This window comes from Charadrius vociferus, unplaced genomic scaffold, assembly GCF_000708025.1.
Source record: "Charadrius vociferus isolate BGI_N301 unplaced genomic scaffold, ASM70802v2 scaffold92, whole genome shotgun sequence".
Taxonomy (NCBI): Eukaryota; Metazoa; Chordata; class Aves; order Charadriiformes; family Charadriidae; genus Charadrius; species Charadrius vociferus.
This window is the reverse complement of record NW_009647874.1, coordinates 554437-573714: the sequence shown is the minus strand read 5'-3', so window position 1 is coordinate 573714 and position 19278 is coordinate 554437. Positions and strand designations below refer to the sequence as shown.

The 19278-nt window shown below is 39.1% G+C and overlaps 1 protein-coding gene across 1 annotated transcript in view; it reads left to right on the top strand.

Annotated features, from left to right (window-relative positions):
- Positions 1 to 19278, top strand: part of LOC104284741 (E3 SUMO-protein ligase RanBP2-like) — a 35187-nt gene that overhangs the window by 1739 nt on the left and 14170 nt on the right. The window contains exons 2-20 of the mRNA XM_009883108.1: positions 2248 to 2315; positions 2789 to 2900; positions 3816 to 3968; positions 4673 to 4903; positions 5333 to 5478; positions 7242 to 7434; positions 8138 to 8228; positions 9138 to 9347; positions 9861 to 10039; positions 10137 to 10312; positions 10628 to 10751; positions 11126 to 11287; positions 11591 to 11728; positions 11817 to 11963; positions 12442 to 12624; positions 12713 to 12796; positions 13293 to 13431; positions 13615 to 13712; positions 14284 to 18856. Of these exons, the coding sequence (XP_009881410.1) occupies positions 2248 to 2315; positions 2789 to 2900; positions 3816 to 3968; positions 4673 to 4903; positions 5333 to 5478; positions 7242 to 7434; positions 8138 to 8228; positions 9138 to 9347; positions 9861 to 10039; positions 10137 to 10312; positions 10628 to 10751; positions 11126 to 11287; positions 11591 to 11728; positions 11817 to 11963; positions 12442 to 12624; positions 12713 to 12796; positions 13293 to 13431; positions 13615 to 13712; positions 14284 to 18856 (7207 nt within the window). The remainder of the gene's footprint in view (positions 1 to 2247; positions 2316 to 2788; positions 2901 to 3815; positions 3969 to 4672; positions 4904 to 5332; positions 5479 to 7241; positions 7435 to 8137; positions 8229 to 9137; positions 9348 to 9860; positions 10040 to 10136; positions 10313 to 10627; positions 10752 to 11125; positions 11288 to 11590; positions 11729 to 11816; positions 11964 to 12441; positions 12625 to 12712; positions 12797 to 13292; positions 13432 to 13614; positions 13713 to 14283; positions 18857 to 19278) is intronic.

Genomic DNA, 19278 nt, shown 5'->3' with positions numbered 1-19278 from the left:
TTGCCGGAGCGGGGAGGAGGGCTGTTGTTTTCTGCCTGTGCTGCGGCGCCCCGCGCCCTTGTCGGGCGTTGCGGTGCCAGGGCTGGGTCCGCTCTGCCTTTCCTCATTCCTGGCAGTGAAAGGAAAAGGGGGTTACAGCGTCTCTGGGAGTATTTCTTGGGTACTTATTTACTCAGGGTGTCTGTGAGTCGAGTGAGGTAGGGGAAGCTGCTGTGAGGAAGGGCGTTGAGGTTTCACTTACTGGAGGTGCTCTACCTGACCAGGTGCAGTGGTTTACTAGCGCTGTGCACCTACCATTTACACCTGGTAAACCCTAGTCTAGCTTTGAAGAGCCCACAAACAAAGTACAGAATTCTTCTGTCTTGCGAGAGTGTAGTTTCGAAGTTTCCTGAGTTTCTCCTTTTTAGAAATATTAAGAACTGAAATAGGGAACATGTGAGACACTTTCAGTTTTCTTTTATTTGCCATGTGATTAATATTCTGGTCTGTGTGACTGCTTTGCAAAATACCAGTATTAGAGAGAGAACTGGGAGAAAATAATTTTCTTACTGTATTTTTTTTAACTGAACAGAAAGATGAGGAACTCTGCATGATTGGTTACCGTTTTCCAGATATAATGGATATATACAGGTCACAGTGAGCAGTCTGTTGCAATTCATAGGAGCTATTTAATCCTGAAAGATCCTGTTCTGCTGCTCTGAATTGATTTTATTGCGGAGGTAGAACATTCAGCAGTGTGTTGTGTAGCATGAATGCATCCACATTCACCATTATGCAGTAGGGTCTTTATGCAGGGCCTGTGTACGTTGTCATAGTTTGTACCTTTTCCAATAGCAACAAAATTGTCCTGTGACTTCAATTGACTTGGGTGCTCTTTAGACCAGACAACATCAAGTACATCCCTGCCAGAATCAGAGGTGCTTTTTAATTGTTTTGATATTCCTATTAAACTCAGCAAAAAGAAAAAAAATCCTCTCCTTCTGTTGTGCTTAAGGCCACCAACTGGTGCATAATTTGTTTTGTTTTGTTTGTTGTTGCTTTTTTTTTAAGTAGTGCTTACAACTAATTGTATAGCACAGTCAATGGTGGAAATAGTTACTAGTTTTCTTGTGTTGATTTTTAGGGCGGGTGCTTATAAGGATGCAAAGTGTTTATTTTGAGGTTTCTTTTCATCCATGTTTAAAAGGATATGCCAGTGTGACTCCACTGTGACATATTTTGGTGTTTCCTCTTTATAATGTACTTCAAAAACACAGACTTAAAACTTGAAGTATCTTAGGAGGCCTGGTTTCATTCTAAAACACTTTTTAAAGTTTTGCATGAAAAGCATGTTTGGGAGAGGGAGAGAGACTAATAATTCACATGTATTCAAAATGTGCATGCTTGTTTGGAATCACAGATGTAACTAGTTCCAGTATTTTTTGGTTCACAATCAAAATCTGCTTTTAAAGTGATATTGGGAGCTCAAGCTTTCAATTTCTGTCTGGTTCACTTCTACTTTGAGTTGTTGCTTGTGGCTTGGTTTGGTTTTTTTTTTAGCTTATTCCCTTGACTCTTTTCCTCCTGTCTGTGTTTCTGCCATCTTGCCCTCTGCCTGCTCTCTGTGTGTTTCTTTTTGTTTTGCCTTTGTTGCTTCCTTGTTCTATCCTTCTAAAAAATACTTTTGGAGATGTTTCACCTTTTGCTTCTGAAGTGTGTATGTTCAAGTTATTTTAGGCTGACAACATCATAAGTAAACTATTGCATAAATACGTTTGTTACCCAAACTGCGAATGACTTAGGCAGAAACTGCTTTTTCCTCAAGTATATTTAAACAATAGTGTCTGATGACAGTATACTATAGCAGGGCTAAATGTCAGATCTCTATTTGTTTCTAGGAATTTTTTTTCTTTGCTACATTGCATCAAAAGGGATTATATGTAGCTGACCCCATTCTTCCACTCTTTTTAATCAGAAGTGTTTATGAAATGGCAGATGTATAAGGGCTGGTTGTGTGCTTCACTTATAACCTCTGTTTTGCCTAGTAGCCTTTGCCAACTATAGCAAAAACTCTAATTCTTTTCATTTTTAATACGACATCTTTCAAAAACAAAGCTTTAAATATGAGGAGTGGGTTTGAGCTGATAACTGGTTGTCAAATTCAGTCATTTAAAAGTATTATGCATTGCTGAAAAGAAGGGTCACCCTACTTAATTATTTTAAAAGTACTGTATCTCTAAAGTATATGTCATGTTTTTTCTCCTTCAGAAATCGATGAAAGGATTCCTCTTTGCTAAGCTGTATTTTGAAATAAAAGAGTATGAACTTGCTAAAAGGTAACACGTGTTGATGTATGTTTGTTTTTCTGTTCTCCAAAGTGTAAGAGAAAAGTTAAATGAATATGAAGTAGACCAGAGAAACAGAGATCAATACCGTGCTGTTTTCAGGTAGCAATATGGGTATTGAGTGCCATTTAAATCTTTATAAAACAACAACTTAAAAGAAGATTAGTTATATGGTACTGAAAAAAATGTCTGTTGAAATGGCTGTTTTTTCTCATTGTATTATGTAGTTCTTACCATTTCTGGGAACTACTGCTTTTTTAACAAACAAATATTTGCTGGCAAGTAAATAGCATCTGTACATATAAAACAATGTTGCTTCTTACTTTAAGGTCCAGACAAGGTACCTGGAACAAGATATGTCTATACTTCCTGTATGGCAGATTAAGTTATCATTATAGCCTGGAGCGGAGGGAGTATGATTGAAAAATACTGGTCATGTAACTTACTTTTTTCCCCCTCTATAGGTATATATCTACATACCTCAACGTGCAAGAGAGAGATCCCAAAGCACACAGATTTCTTGGACAAATTTACGAAGCTGAGGATAACATAGAAAAAGCTTTTGGGTGTTACAAGGTAAGTACTACACTGACCCCTAATGTCCTGCTTTATTCCTTTGTAAATGGACTTTTAAAATCCTCCTGTGCTGGACGTTCTCAAACCCGTAGAAGAAAATGTGTTCCTGGAAAAACTGTGTTATTTATACACATTTGACAATGGAAAGCATATGAAGCGCTGCAGAGGAGTTTCTTTACTTGATACCACTTGCTTCAATTGTATATTTTTAAGTTGATTCTTTGGTTTTTGTTGTGGACTTGATCTTTGTGCTACCTGCTGTTAAATTCTTCCCCCTTTGGATTTACTAAGGATTTGTGACTGTTGTAGAATTCCTTCATGTGGACTGTGATGACAACAGGAATCTAGTTGCTACTAGAAGACTGTAGGCCTAGTGGTTTTTTTGTTTGGTTGGTTTTGGAGGGTCAGGCGCAGAAGGGAGGGGCAAATCTAATTTTGATTAGGCAAGCATATAAATGTCAAATTCCCAATTGGAATGTCTTTGTTCTGGTTTGGAGGAGGGAGATGATGTGCACAGAAGTCTGGTTGCCAACACAACTCCATGAACTGCTAATGCACTTCTTAAACTGTGTGTCTTAACTATTTTTTTATTAAAAGCGCCCACATCTGGCTAGACTAGAGGTCCTTATAGTGCTACAACCTGTGTATAGCAGTAGCTAGCAGTAGATGCAGAGGAGCTGTCTCTTGCATTATTTTTCATGCGTTCTTCTAAATTCCAGCAGTTGTATCTGGGTGCTGTAAACTAGTGGTGGCATTTAGAAAGGCTTTTCTTAGTATATTCTGTATTGATAAAACTAAGTAATTTGAATTGCTGGATCTGTTTGTGGGGGGATAACTCCTATTCTATATGGATCATAAGATTAAGTTGTTGATTTTTTTTTTTGTCCTCCTGTGTGTGTGCATGGGGAAAACTAGCGTTCTGTGGATTTGAACCCAACACAGAAAGATCTTGTATTGAAGATTGCAGAATTACTATGCAATAACAATATTACTGATGGAAGAGCAAAATACTGGGTTGAGAGAGCTGCTAAGCTCTTCCCTGGGAGTCCTGCTGTTTACAGGTTGAAGGTAAATTCTAAATTATCTCCGTTCTGTAGCTTAAAAAAACTTCCAGCGTCTGACTGGAGTGCTTTTTGCATGTCACCTCACGCAAAACTCCTCCTGGCTAAATTATTTTAGAATCTTTAATATTAATTCTATTAGATGTTACTTTCCTTGCAGTCTGACATTTTTGTCTAGCTTTCAAAAAAGCTGCAGTTATAGGCTTTCATACCCTCTTTAATGTTTCAAGGTTAATCCTCTTCAAAAATGCTGAGAAACCATGTTAGTTATCACATCCAAGAAGTTAACATAGGCACTACTTGATCTATCTATTGTGTGACTGACAGGAAGGTAGCAGGCCCGTGAGCCCAGGCTTTCTTGCTCTATGCTGCTTTTTTGCTTTTTAAATCTGTATTATGATCAACTCTGCAGAATGTGAGAAATGCTGTAATTTCCAAATACTGTGTAAATGCTTTCAGTCACGCAATCTCACTTTTGCACAGGTATATTAATTTTGTGTAAGTAAGCAGCCATGACCTTAAAGTCTTAAGATGCCTGTTTTTTTAAGCAAGGTGATCTATGGCTTTATGTAATACCTGAAACCTATTAAGAATAGTGTAGTTTGAGTCATGTAGTCTACGTAATGCAGGAAAGAAAACTGTCTGGTACTGTAGTTGCTGAAAAGACACGTGGGAAATGACATGTTAACACGTTGCCTTCATGTTTAACAGGAGCAGTTGTTGGATTGCAAAGGTGAAGATGGATGGAATCAGCTTTTTGACTTGATTCAAGCAGAACTTTATGCAAGACCGGATGATGTCTACATAAATATCAGACTAGTTGCGCTCTACCGTTCAAATAATAGATTAAGAGATGCTGTACTCCATTGTCAGGAGGCACAGAAGAAGATACCTTTGCAGTCAAGCTTGGAATGGTGTTCCTGTGTTGTAGAGACATTTGAGGTGTTTAATCATATTTTGATCCTGTGATAGTCTTCCATATCTTTTTAACTGGTCTACTTCTCTTAGTGTCATTACTCTGGCAGCTATTTCTCAAGTTATTTAACTCCTTCAGATGCAAGTCTACTGAAACCAGTGGAATTACAAAATAATACTTGGGTTTTTTAATTGGAATTTTCTCCCTAAAATTAAACCTTATAGAGCTATTGAGTTTCTGACTTCAAAAGCTGAGTTAGATACAGCAGTTCCATTGGGGGTAAAATTGCTCAGGCAAATAGTTCCCTGGAACTTTGCTGCTGAAGAATATATTGAGGTCTCACCTGTGAAACTGGATTATGCAGTAAACGCTACTAATATGTTTTGGAGAAGTACTGCCCTTGCTTTCATGGAAGGATGACTGTTCCTTATCCTGTGATGAACTTTCTTCTTTAGGAATATCTGGAATCTTTACAAGACTTGGAATCTGATAAAAATAACTGGAGAGCTATCAAGAAAGATCATCTGCTGGCCTACTCCAGCTTTGTCAAAATGACACTTTCTTCTAGAGATGTTCAGGAATGCAGAGAGACACTTGAAAGGTATTGTGTTACTTTCCTGTAGTAAAAAAAACCCACAAAACAAACAAACAAAAAACAAAACAAAAAAACCCAACCATTCTCTAAGAATTGGGTGGGGGTTTTTTGTGGGTTTTATTTGTTTGGTTGGTTTGGTTTTTTTCATCTTTTGTCTTCTGGGCCACAGAACACCTACCAAGCTTTGATTTCACTGCTTAACTTGTTTATGGATGGGAGGGGAGATTCTCTGTACTAGCCACTAAGAATGGTTCTTACTGGGTTTGAAACTCGAGCTATCCTTTGACAGAGATGCAAGCCTTGTTTGAATAGTGAGCTAAAATTAAATTGTATCTAAATTAACACAATGCATACTGGAATAATTAGGAACTTGAGGTGTATAGTATAGCTGGGAGGGAGGAAGACACTTGCAGTAAGAACACTCCTTCGGGGAAAACTGGTGGTGTTACAGGGTCAGCTAAGCCAGCCGACTTCAAGGCATACCACCTGTGGCATACCTAGAGTAGTACAGAATAATGTTTGTTGTCATTGTATTGGTTAAGATCTGTGTTCCTTCCTTTCTGTTGTCTTCCCTTTCTTAGTGGCTTTTACTGATCTACCTTTGTTTCTCAATTATGCAATGGCTGTTATATTGTCTTTTGTAAAACAATATTCTTTGGTCTGTTAATATTGGATGATTATTTGAAGCAATACAGGCAATGGATGAGGAGTACTTAATGCCCAAGTATGTTTTGTTTCTTTTTCTCCTCTAACATTGACCAAAAACATCTTGGGTTTGCTGCTGTTGCATTAGAGCCTTTCAAGGTGATTACATCTGAAGCGCTTCCAGATCATGGCAATGCTAACAGCCATTATAGTTTTGTCAGGTAATTGAAAGAGAGTTTTAACTGTTTTCTGGAAAGCCTCTCCTGAGTGGGGTTGTGTACTAGCCTACAGCTACTCAGATTTTTACAGTATCTTCTGCTTTTGAAGAGCCTGTCTAAGTGTATTTTGGGCCTTTCTGGTAAAAGAAGGAAAAAGAAGAGCAGAGTGACTAGTGCCTCCTGTATGTCTCTAAATCTGCGATAGTGAACAAGGTTTGGGAGAATAGTTTTGAAAGTAGCTGTGCAAAGATGTGCTGAAAAAGACTGTAAATATCTAGGTAATATTTAATATATTTTACTTCACAGAATGGTCAGGGTTGGAAGGGACCTCTGGAGATCATCTAGTCCAAGCCCCTGCCAGAGCAGGGTCACCTACAACAGGTTGCACAGGACAGCATCCAGGCGGGTTTTGAATGTCTCCAGAGTGGGAGACTCCACGACCTCTCTGGGCAGCCTGTGCCAGTGCTCCACTACCCTCAAAGTAAAGAAGTTCCTCCTCGTGTTAAGATGGAACTTCCTATGTTCAAGTCCTATCACTGGGCACCACTGAGAAAAGACTGTTCCCATCCCCCTGGCCCTGTCCCTTTAAGTATTCGTAAGCATTAATAAGATCCCCCCCTCAATCTTCTTTTCTGTAGACTAAAGAGACCCAAGTGCCTCAGCCTTTCCTCATATGAGAGATGTTCTAATCCCCTAATCATCTTTGTAGCCCTAAACTAAGTTGCGAGCTTTGGGAGTTTGAGGCCGTTATTGTACTTTCTAGTGCAACTCGGGTTTAAGCAACAGAGACAGTACTAACCATTGACTCATTAAGCTACTTGATTCACAGTTAAGTAGCATCAACCAAAACCATCTGCTGTAGCTTTACCAGGACTTTGTTTAGAATGAGTCTTTTCCACATTTCAGTTTTGATCGTGTGCTTCAGTCAGTGAAACCATACGTGAATGGGGCTGATGAGTTGTCTCGTACCTTTGTGGAAATGAAAGGACAGCTATACATGCATGCTGGAACTTTGCTACTGAAAATGGCCCAGCACAATGAGGCACAGTGGAGAGTTGTGTGTGAACTAGCAGCATTGTGTTATCTGATAAGTTTCCAGGTAAGTAATTTTTCAGTTTATGCCTCTAGTTGATGCAGTTCTTGAAATGTTCTTGCTGTACACATGTTGAACTCCTGCATTCCTGAGATGAACTAGTGTTTGTGTGCGTAAAGAAAGACGTTGTCCTCATTCACCAAACCCTATTCTTGCACAATTCTTTAAAACATTTCAAATGACGTGAATAGGGTAAAAGTACATCTTCAGCTGTTTCCCTTGCCAGAGTATCCTGATTCTTAAGGGCTAGTGAGTTTTATTTCCTACAGTATATTGCCTTTTCTGTAATACAACTGAGCACATATGTTACCTATTAGGCTTATTGTTATAGGGAGGGAAGGTGATGAACTGAATAGTGCCCATATACTTGTGTAGACAGTAGAACGAAAAAAATCAAGCCTATTTCTTTGCCTTATGAAATAAAATTGATTCTTTTTTATGCCACTGCTTTCATTCCAGGTGTTACTTGCTCTTATGCGCACTTAATGCTACTTGCAATAGCTATAACTGTCCACCTCAGGGTTTTGGGTGGCTTCCCCTTCCCCGCCCCCTTGGGATATGTGACATAGTACCTTCAAAATGAATTACGTATTTTTTTTTCCTGTAGGTTTCTAATGCTAAAAAGCTTGTTTTCTAATTCTTGAGACTAATTTAAATGATGCACTTGTATTGTGAAAAAGCTGTAACAATTCTCTCCTTACTTCACCAGGTTCCTAAACCAAAGTCAAAACTAATAAAGGGGGATCAAATTGGACAAGATGTGCTAGAAATGTTGGCCTGTGATCGGAAAAGCCAGTCTGGTAATTAATAAAAATAGCTACATAGTTCCATTTTAGTGTTGTAACTAGTAACTAATAGTAACTATTCATTAGTTAATAGTTACTAGAGCTAAGTGGTTTGTTAACACATTCGTTATCTTAAAATGTGATGTTAACACTTCAATATGCAATAAAACTTTCTAGATTTTGACTACATATGTGAAACAAACCAGTAGTTTGATCGTGACACCTAAAGTGTGGGTTGTTTTTTTTTCCTCTTTAGCATGCCAGTACAGTGTGTTCTCTTTTTTCAAGTGTGGGGGGTTTTTTTTCTCCTTTATTGCCTCTCTAGCACACTAAGACAGAATTTAACTTTTATGGTCTCTTAATCTACTGGAAATGGCTTCTACCTGCTGATACTATTTTGCAAGTGCTGTTAGCCCCAAGAGGATAAGAAAATATTACTGTTTCCCTGTCCTTCCATCCTCTTACTTGTTCATGAGCTTTGCTCTTTTTACTGCTAAGTATAGACAGTTTTTCAGTCTCTAAACTCTTGCTGGGCCTAGATGAAAACAAACCAACCCACAAGACATCAGGTTCACTTGTGTCAGAATGGATTTTGATAAAGAGATTTCTACTTGTATTACAGCTACTTATTTTAAGGAAAGTTGCAATGCTCCTAGAATAGTAATAACAAGAAGATGGCTTTGTTTTCCTGAAGACCTGGATTTACAAATGCCTTGGCATTGTAGTCACCAAAAGCTTGGAAAGCCTATGTGCTGAAACACTGACCTTATTACAGGGAGAACATAACTAAACAATCTGTAGGTTTCATGAGGGAAATCCTGATTCCCACCCAGCCTTTGATAGCAAGGACAATTCAGTGTATAAAATAATACTTTCCTTATGTTCACTGCTTTATTCATGTGAAGTGATATTTTTGTTTTCTAGGTCATATGCTGCTGAACTTAAGCCATGGCAAGCAAGACTTCTTTAAAGAGATTGTGGAATCTTTTGCAAACAAGAGTGGTTCATTTACATTGTTTGATAGCCTGTTTGAGAGTGGAGCTTCTAGAGAGAGATCTTTTATTGGCACAGATGATATTGGAAATGTCAGTACGCAAGCACCAGTTCAATTGGAACTTAATAAATATGACATTGGTAAGAGGTGTTACTTTCTGAAACTCAACGCAACTTTCTGTACCAGAAGCTCTTCTACGAATACTTCATATTGCAGCAAAAGACGAATACATGGAATAGCTGCCCAAAGTTGCCCTTATGTCCTAGGCAAGACTTAGACTTTGTTGCAAAGTAGAGAAGTGCTTCTTGAATAATTCTGTAAAGATTTTGGAGAAGTTAAATTAGTTTGCTAAAAATAGTTGCCTATTGGACTGAATATGGTGAGGATGGAAATGAAAGGAAATCTGAGAGTCTCCCTTTCAGAAGCTGAAGGGGTTGATGGCTTGAGCACTCAGATGAACTGTGCACTTGACATGTTTGACTAATTTGAAGTTTGTAATCTTTCATAAGTGACAGCTGCAATCTTGATGGTCATTGGTCTGCAAAGTATCTTTGGCTGCTCTGACAGTGAAATGTGAAACCTGAGCTTTGATCAGATAAGTCTTGCTGACTTGTAGGAAGTTGACATCTGCATCCAACTTTGTTTTTGCATAGGTGCTGTTCGAATGCACAATGGTAGTCTTCAGCACCTTGTGTGGCTTGGCTTGCAGTGGACCTCTATGTCAGTCTTACCTCCAATGCGCAAATGGTTAAAACAGCTTTTTCACTTGCCACAAGAAACATCGAGACTTGAGACAGATGCTCCTGAATCCATTTGCCTATTGGACCTTGAAGTAAGTAAACTTCCCAAGTTCTTAAATGTACTATACAACTTAAAGTTTTTTTTGTATTTAATACCTTTTTTGTATTTATTTATTTTTACAAAAACAGGTATTTCTACTTGGGGTGGTATTCACTAGCAACTTACAGTTGCAAGAGAAGTTTAATTCTCACTACGGTGCACATCAGCCTCAATTCTTACCATTGCCAGTGTGCAAACAGCTCTATACTGAAAAGCAAAGATCCTGGTGGGATGCCGTTCGTACACTTATTCAGAGAAAAACAACGTAAGGCTTTTTCAGTTTGGAAATGTTTGACTGAGCCTTTAGGCAGCTTCTGTACAGCAGCTTGGATTGGTCCCAATAGATTCTTATAAAATTAAATTTCTTCTTTGACATATTTTGGACATTGAAGCTTTGTTGTGGTAGGGACTTGATACACTTGAAAGATTTCTAAAAATGGAGTTTTCATTTCTAACAATGCATTTCTAAACCAGAGGCAGGTTAGGACTAAAACTGCAGGCTATATTCATCAAGCAAATGAAATGTGAACAGGTAAAAAGTAGAGAATACTAATCAAGGAATGTTTCTTCTGATATTTAGACCAGGAACAGCAGCAAAACTGAGGCTTATTGTACAGCATGGAATAGGTACTCTGCGAACACTGGGGAAGCATGGCCTTCAACCTGCCTTAATTATACACTGGGCAAAAAGCCTGCAAAAAACAGTAAGCTGAGATTATTTTTGAATATGTAGAAGCCGGGGTGTTTTTCTCCCTCATTTTGCAAACTATAAACAGACTGGGGGGTGGAGGGTGGGAGGATCAGATGAAAATGTGTTGTTGAAAACTGTTGTTTATTTTGTCAGGCAAACTGGTTGTTCTAGTCGCCCTATAAAGTACTCTGTCTTAAACTGTAGTGTTGTTTTCTACGTGTATGTTACTTTACATAGCTGTTGAGATAACCCCCCTGAGGTTTATCTCAAGTGTCAGAGAAGCACTCCTGTAACTTTTCAAGAAAACAGGAGAAGGATATGCATAAATAGCATTTTGACTTGAGTTTGTTGGAATAATACGTGCTTCTATTCCCTTTTCTTCACCAGGGCATTAGCCTTAACTCCTTCTATGACCAGAAGGAATACATTGGACGAAGTGTCTACTACTGGAAGAAAGTTCTGCCTATGCTGGAAATCATTAAAAAGAAGAGGAGTATTCCTGAACCTACTGATCCTCTCTTTAAACACTTCCATAGCGTAGACATTCAGGTAGATTGATTGAGCCAAGGTTGAAGTAAGAGATGTCAGACACTTGCTATGGGATTTTTCTCTGCATAGTACAACTCGTGTTGTAGTTACTATAAAACTTAATTATGAGATTTGATAGTATCAGTGTCTGATAAAAGGGGAAAAAAATCTCTCCTTTTAAACTATGTATATGACTGGAAGGCACTGAACATCCTTAGTATCAACTTTCTTTGAAAAGTATTTTCCCTGTATTACAGGAAGAAAAATAATAATGGGTGTGTCGTTCTATTGCTAGGTATGAGTTGTCTTTCACTTTCTTCTTAGGTCTTTCAGGTTGCAGCATATGAAGAAGATGCACGTATAGCATTTGCAATGTTGGATGCAGTTGATGGCAAAACTGATGATGCTTTATTAGCATTTGAAGCTATTAAGAATGTGGTTTCATACTGGAATCTTGCCATGGTAAGTTTATAAATTGCATTACTGTGGAATGCTTTGCTTTATGCAGTTGCCTTCTGACATCCTAGTTAATCTGCATCTTGTTCTTTAGATCTTCCAAAGAAAGGCCGAAGAGGTTGAAAACGATACCATGCTGCCAGAAGAACAAGAAGAACGCAAAACCTATCTTCTTAAAAGCAAGCATTATCTAATGAAGATCATTGAGGAAAGCTCCTCAGATATGTCAGTAACTGAGAAAGTAAGTCACTCTTGCTTTAAAAAACTTGTTTCAAGAAGTCTTTGGTTACTGTTACAAAATGAAACTGTTTGTATTGATGTGAGCTTTTTTAGACCAGGCTTTGAATTAAGGCAAGTCAAACTTCTTTGTTGGCTCAAGACCAATAACCTGCTTGACACCAGTGGGTTGATAAACTCTGGGTAGCTTCTGTGACCTTCCAGGTCATGCAATATTCTGACTACTCTGTGGAGGAAAGTTTTAATGTAAACATATAGATTTTGCCACTGTCTTTTTATAGAGGTCGATACTTTGAAAAAATGGAATTATTGTTTGTGTGAATTGATTTCTTAGATTAATCTTAACAGATTTAGATCTTTGCTGAAAATCAGTATTTGTGTAATGAAGGCCTTCTGACTTGTTCAGCCAGAATTCTGAATGGAATGTGTCTTGCTCTGAGGGAGAATTGCAATCATGACTCATGTTTCAAATAACTTTCCAGCTGCCGGTGTCTATTGAAACTGTGAGGGAAATGCTAGATACAGTGATCCAGGAACTTGGCGAGAATGGTGAAGAGGGGAGTCCTGCCTTCAGAAATGGTCTGTCACGAGCTGTAAATTCAGAGATGAAACATTCCACTCCGTCACCAACTAAGTTCTCTCTTTCACCAACTAAGAGCTACAAGGTATATGTCCCAGCTGTTATTTCAGGGAATTGTTATGTTTGAATAAAAAAACCCACGAGATTCAATTAGCTGCTTTTTTTTTTTTTAGTTTTCTCCTAAAACTCCTCCTCAGTGGGCGGAAGATCACAGATCTATACTTCAAATGATCTGTCAGCAAGTGGAAGCTTTAAAGGTAAACAATTTTGTCACCATACTCAGTGAAAAACAGTTGACCTTTTAGTTATGGTAAAGTTAGAGCATGGGCTAACTTAGAGTTCCTAGACAGTTATTTAAATCAGTGGAATTGTCTTCTGTAAACACGTGCCCAAATTGAGTGCAAGAGTAAATCTTTTGCTTAAAAACTCTTATCTGGGACTTGGGCAGGGGTGCAGAGGCAACCCTTCTAAAGACTATGTGCAGAAAGAGTTCTGCATTCACCAATTTGGTTCTCATCCGCTTGGCTCTTTTTTTTTTTTTTACTTCTGGCTTTAGAACACAATCTTAGTACTTTGTGCTGCATGGGCAGATCTTGAATGATTCTGGCAGGTACCTCTTGATTTGATTTCCACCTCCCCGCCCTGAGCTTGAACATGCTTTTAAATGAAAAAGGGTAGGGATCATTCCTTATGCTTTCTTCTACAAATACCTGTGTAATATATACTTATACTCTTGGCGCGCTGTCTTGACAGAATGAAATGCAAGAAATGAAACTTAATAATTCCAACTCAAATGCATCATCTCATCGGTGGCCTGCTGAAAGCTATGGAACAGATACAATGTCAGAGGGTTATCAGAGAGGTCAAAATCTTCATGAAGCTCCATTAACGGGTAAGTTGCTGCTGAATTTTTATCTAATCACTTAGTTAAACCAAGAAAGGCTTCTGAAAATATGGCAGAAATGTTTTAGTGATTCAGAATTTAAAAACCTGTTGCTGGAGAGAGTCCATTCAAAGCAACAACAATAAAAAAAAAAAATCAAGTATAAACAGTTTTTCTCATGTTCCTTTTTAGTTGCTACCACTGGCCCATCTGTATACTACAGCCAGTCACCTGCCTATAACTCTCAGTATCTTCTCAGAACTGCCGCAACCAATGTAACACCAACAAAGGTGAGAACAAATTTATCCACTTACGATACTTCCAATGACATACCAAAAATGACTGCTTTTGATTCTATATGTAGTTGGATGTAATTGCAGTTACTTAAATATTATTTGGTAGTCTTGGACTGCTAGGGATAAACTGATAATTTCTCTTTCTGCCCAATTTTGGGGATGTGGGGTTTGGGAGAGAAAGCTAGCAAAATATGTCTGTAATATGTTAGTACATGTCACCTACAGGGTATGTGTGATAGCACTTAATTATTCCCCCCCGCCCCCAGCCAAAGTAGCATGGCAAAAGAGAATGGGGTTTTCAAAGCTTTTTTCATTAAAAAAAGAAAACCCCAAACCAAAAAAATAACCCACTTATCTTGTGCACCCTTTTCAATGCTTCTTTTCACATGCCCTTCAAGATTTAGTTTAAACTGATCAGTTTAAGTTAAAATTAGTTTAGATGTAAATTCATATGAAAGTATGCCCTGCTTTTAAGAGTACGTTCTATGTGGGCTTCAACACAGTAAGACTCTGTCCTCTCTGTTGCTATAATGAGCAAAGCAATTGTTTTCTGCTTTTTCTTTAGGCTCCTGTCTATGGCATGAACCGACTTACACCTCAGCAGCATATATATGCTTATCAACAACCGATGCATACACCACCTCTGCAAAACACTTCTGCTTGTATGTTTTCCCAAGAAATCTATGGCACACCTCTGCGTTTCGATTCTCCTGCTACTGGACTCATTTCTCCTCGTGGAGGTGATGATTACTACAATTACAGTGTTCCACCGGCAAGCACAAATCCACCATTGCCTGAACCAGGCTATTTCACAAAGCCTTCAGTCGGGCCACTGACTTTAAAGCCTGCAGAAACAAAAGGGATAGAATTTCCAAAACCTAAATTTGGACAGCCAGGACCAGCAGAAGGATCAAAAACGTCTCTGCCAACGCCAGCACAGCCAAGTCAGCCGCCAACTTTTAAATTCAACACTAACTTCAAGTCTAATGATGGAGACTTTACCTTTTCTTCTGCAACGCAGCCTGCTAATACACCTCTTAACAGCAGCGAAAGCCTCTTGGGTCTTCTGACATCTGATAAACCTTTACAGGATGATAGATACGTAGAACAAAAACCAGTTAACGATCACTTAAATAGTCAAAGAAATGTCTTCAATTTTGGCAATAAACATATTGCAGGCATCTCTTTTAGAGAAAGCGTGGGACAAAATACACACAAAAACCTGGGTTTTGAGAAGAGTGATATGTTTACCATCCAAGAACCAAGCAAGCCTGTATTTATGACTTCAAATTCAGATTTGGCCAACAGAAGTCATGAAACAGAGGGAGGAAGCACTCATGGTGGAGATGAGGATGATGATGGTCCTCATTTTGATCCTGTGGTGCCACTCCCTGACAAGATTGAAGTAAAGACAGGTGAGGAAGATGAAGAAGAATTCTTCTGCAACAGAGCCAAGCTCTTTCGTTTTGATGCAGAATCTAAAGAATGGAAAGAAAGGGGTATTGGAAATGTGAAAATACTGAAACATAAAGTATCTGGCAAATTTCGTCTCTTAATGAGACGGGACCAAGTGCTGAAAATTTGTGCAAATCACTACATAAATACTGATATGAAATTAACTCCAAATGCGGGATCAGATAAGTCATTTGTGTGGCATGCTTTAGATTATGCAGACGAGTTGCCAAAACCAGAACAGCTTGCAATTAGATTTAAAACACCTGAGGAAGCAATGCTTTTCAAAAGTAAATTTGAGGAGTCTCAGAATATTTTAAAAACCTTGGGATCAAATGTTGACACATCCGTGACTCAGAGTAGCGGGACTGCAAAAGAAACAACAAATCAGGATGTCAAGGAGCCTAGCAGATCCACTTCTGGGGCCCAGAACTTTGGCTTTCAGTTCCCGAAAGATGGGGTGAGCAGTGAATCTGATAGGAAAGGCAGCCTTACAGCTACATCAACTGTGTCAAGCTCTACCACTTTTTCATTTGGAAAGGAAGCCCCGCCAACCTATTCTTCTGGTGGGTTTGGGCAGCATCTCTTGAAGAAGGATCAATGGGAGTGTAAAGTATGTTTAGTTCCAAATGAAGCAACTGCAAAGAACTGTGTATCATGTCAAAGTCCAAATCCAGATGGTGCCCCATTAAGTGACTCTGCTGCAAGTTTCAAAGCCAGTGGTAATACTGTGCAGGACAAATTTGGATCTGCTTTTGCGAAAAAGGAAGGTCAATGGGACTGCAGTGTCTGTTTAGTAAGAAACGAATCCACTGCCTCCAAGTGTGTTGCCTGTCAGAATCCAAACAATACTAATACAGCGGTATCTGGTCAACAAACTTCCTTTAAATTTGGCCAAGTGGTTGCTCCAAAGGCTGTTCAAAATGACTCGGGAACTACTTTTTCTAAAAAAGAAGGTCAGTGGGACTGCTCTGTATGCCTAGTCCAAAATGAAGCAAAAGATGTGAACTGTCAGTCTTGTCAGAATCCTAACTTACAAAGTCAACAAAATGTGCCTATACCTACTCTTCAGGCGTCGCCTGCTCCCAGGTTTGGTTCCATTGCTGATGCAAGTAAGCCACAGAAAAATGGATTTGAAGGACTTTTTACTAAAAAAGAAGGACAGTGGGATTGTAGTACTTGCCTTGTGAGGAATGAAGGTTCTTCACCAGCCTGCGTAGCCTGCCAAACACCAAATCCATCTGCTAAGCCTGCTGGTGATGCTTCATCAACTCCTACTTTTGGCTTGAAAAGTAAATTATCTGAACCTGCTGGAGGACAGTCGGGAACAGGCTTTAAGTGTGATTTCTCAGGAAAGGGCTTTAAGTTTGGTCATGCTGAGCAAGGCAAGACACCATCATTTACGTTTCAGATTCCTTCTGATAGTGAAACTAAGTCTGCAAAGGAAGGATTTAGCTTTTCAATGCCAACGCCTGCAAGCGGATTTAAATTTGGGATACAGGAGCCTAATAAAAATACGGCTAAGAAAGATGAGCCATCAAAAGAGTGTACAACTGGCTTCTTAAAAAGCATTGATGGGAAAGACAAAAAGGAACTGCCTTCAGATAGCGAAATTACATTTCCATTTCAAGAAACAGCAAACAAGGAGAAAGGTGACTTTGTTTTTGGGCAAAACAGCAGCACTTTTACTTTTGCTGAGCTTGCAAAAAGTACTCCTGGGGATGGCTTTCAGTTTGGCAAAAAAGACCCTAACTTCAAAGGCTTTTCAGGTGCAGGTGAAAAGCTGTTTTCTTCGCAGGATTCTAAAATGGATCACAAAGCAAACACATCTGCGGACTCTGGCGAGAAGGATGATGATGTGTATAAGACAGAAGACAGTGATGATATCCATTTTGAACCTATAGTTCAGATGCCTGAAAAAATAGAACCGTTTACAGGAGAGGAAGATGAGAAAGTGTTATATTCCCAAAGAGTAAAGCTGTTCAGGTTTGATCCAGAAACAAGCCAGTGGAAAGAACGCGGGGTGGGTAACCTGAAGATTCTTAAAAATGAAGTTAATGGCAAAGTAAGAATATTAATGCGGCGTGAGCAGGTACTGAAGGTGTGTGCAAATCATTGGATAACAACAACAATGAACTTGAAACAGCTGTCTGGCTCAGACAAAGCCTGGATGTGGATGGCCAATGACTTCTCTGATGGTGATGCAAAGTTGGAACACCTGGCAGCAAAATTTAAGACACCAGAGCAGGCTGAGGAGTTCAAACAGAAGTTTGAAGAGTGTCAGAGGCTACTACTAGATATACCACTGCAGACACCCCATAAACTTGTTGATACAGGTAGAACAGCTCAACTTATACAGAAAGCAGAAGAAATGAAGTGTGGCTTAAAAGATCTCAAAACATTTTTGACAGATGACAAAACTAAACTGTCAGAAGAGGAAAATGTAACCTCTGTTTGTGCCAGCAGTACTTCTGATCTGGTTATAAAGCCACATGCTGAAAGTACTGGGCCTACTCTGGAATGGGATAACTATGACTTGCGTGAAGAAGCATTGGATGATAGTGTAAGTAGTTCTGTATATGCATCACCTCTTGCAAGTAGCCCTGTAAGGAAAAATCTGTTTAGATTTGGAGAGTCTACCACAGGTTTTAGTTTCAGCTTTAAGTCTGCCTTGAGCCCATCCAAATCTCCTGCCAAACAGAACCAGAGTAGAACATCAGTAGGCACAGATGAAGATTCTGATGTTACTCAGGAAGAAGAGAGAGATGGGCAGTACTTTGAACCTGTGGTACCTCTGCCTGACCTTGTGGAAGTGACCAGTGGTGAGGAAAATGAGCAAGTTGTCTTCAGTCACAGAGCTAAGCTCTACAGGTATGACAAAGATGCTAATCAGTGGAAAGAGAGAGGTATTGGGGATATCAAGATATTACAGAACTACGACAACAAACAAGTGCGTATAGTAATGAGACGAGACCAGGTACTAAAACTCTGTGCCAATCACAGAATAACTCCAGATATGAATATGCAACAAATGAAGGGATCTGATAGAGCATGGGTGTGGACTGCGTGTGACTTTGCAGATGGGGAAAGAAAAGTAGAACTTCTAGCTGTACGATTCAAGCTGCAAGATGTTGCGGACTCATTTAAGCAGATTTTTGATGAAGCAAAGCATGCCCAAGAGAGAGACACACTGATAACACCTCTTTCTTCTCGTGCCAATACGCCAAAGGAATCTCCGTGTGGTAAAAACGCTGTAGCAGTGCTAGAAGAAACTACCAGAGAAAGAACTGACCTCAGCCATGGTGATGATACTTCCGATGTAACTGTAGAGGTCACAGAGGTGTCAAACACTTCTGAAACACCAACAAAAACAGTGGTTTCTCCTCCAAAGTTTGTATTTGGATCTGAATCTGTCAAGAGCATTTTCAATAATGAAAAGTCAAAGACATTCACATTTGGAAATACTTCAGCCACTGGTTCTCTCTTTGGCTTCAGTTTTAATCCTCCAAGAAAGAGTGAAGACCATACTTCAGCGTCTCAGAACACGGCAGAGAAAGAACTGGAAGTCTCTGAACCACCAAAAAGCTTTAGTGCTCCTCAGAAGCCTCTAGACAGCAAGGTAGACAACTTGCCTACTTCAACACAAGATGGACCCTCTAACTTCTCGTTTAGAATTCTGGAAAAAGGTGAGTGTCAATTGAACTAGTAATTTATTCAACAATGCAACTTATTACGCAGTCATCTCCATGCTATTCAGTACTCTTTGTCTCACTAATACGGAGTTTCTTTCAGTTCTGATGTGGGTACTGATAGCTACACATTCTCAAGAGTTTCAGCTAAAGGAATTTGAAGTCATAATTATTTCCATATAAAAATGACTGTGTGATGAAGGAGGAAGTTTTGTTGGTTAGTGAGAAAGAGGATTTTGCATAGGAGCTATAACTCTGAAGTGCTGTACCTGAATCTCAGGCTTGCATGCTTAATGAAGGAGCTGTGGTTTCACTTTTTGAGACTTAAATAGGTAGGATTGAATTGGTAGTGTATGTACCTGGGCCTTTGCTCTGAGTGGAAAAGTGTGAGAACAGCAAATTTGAACTATCCCCTTGAT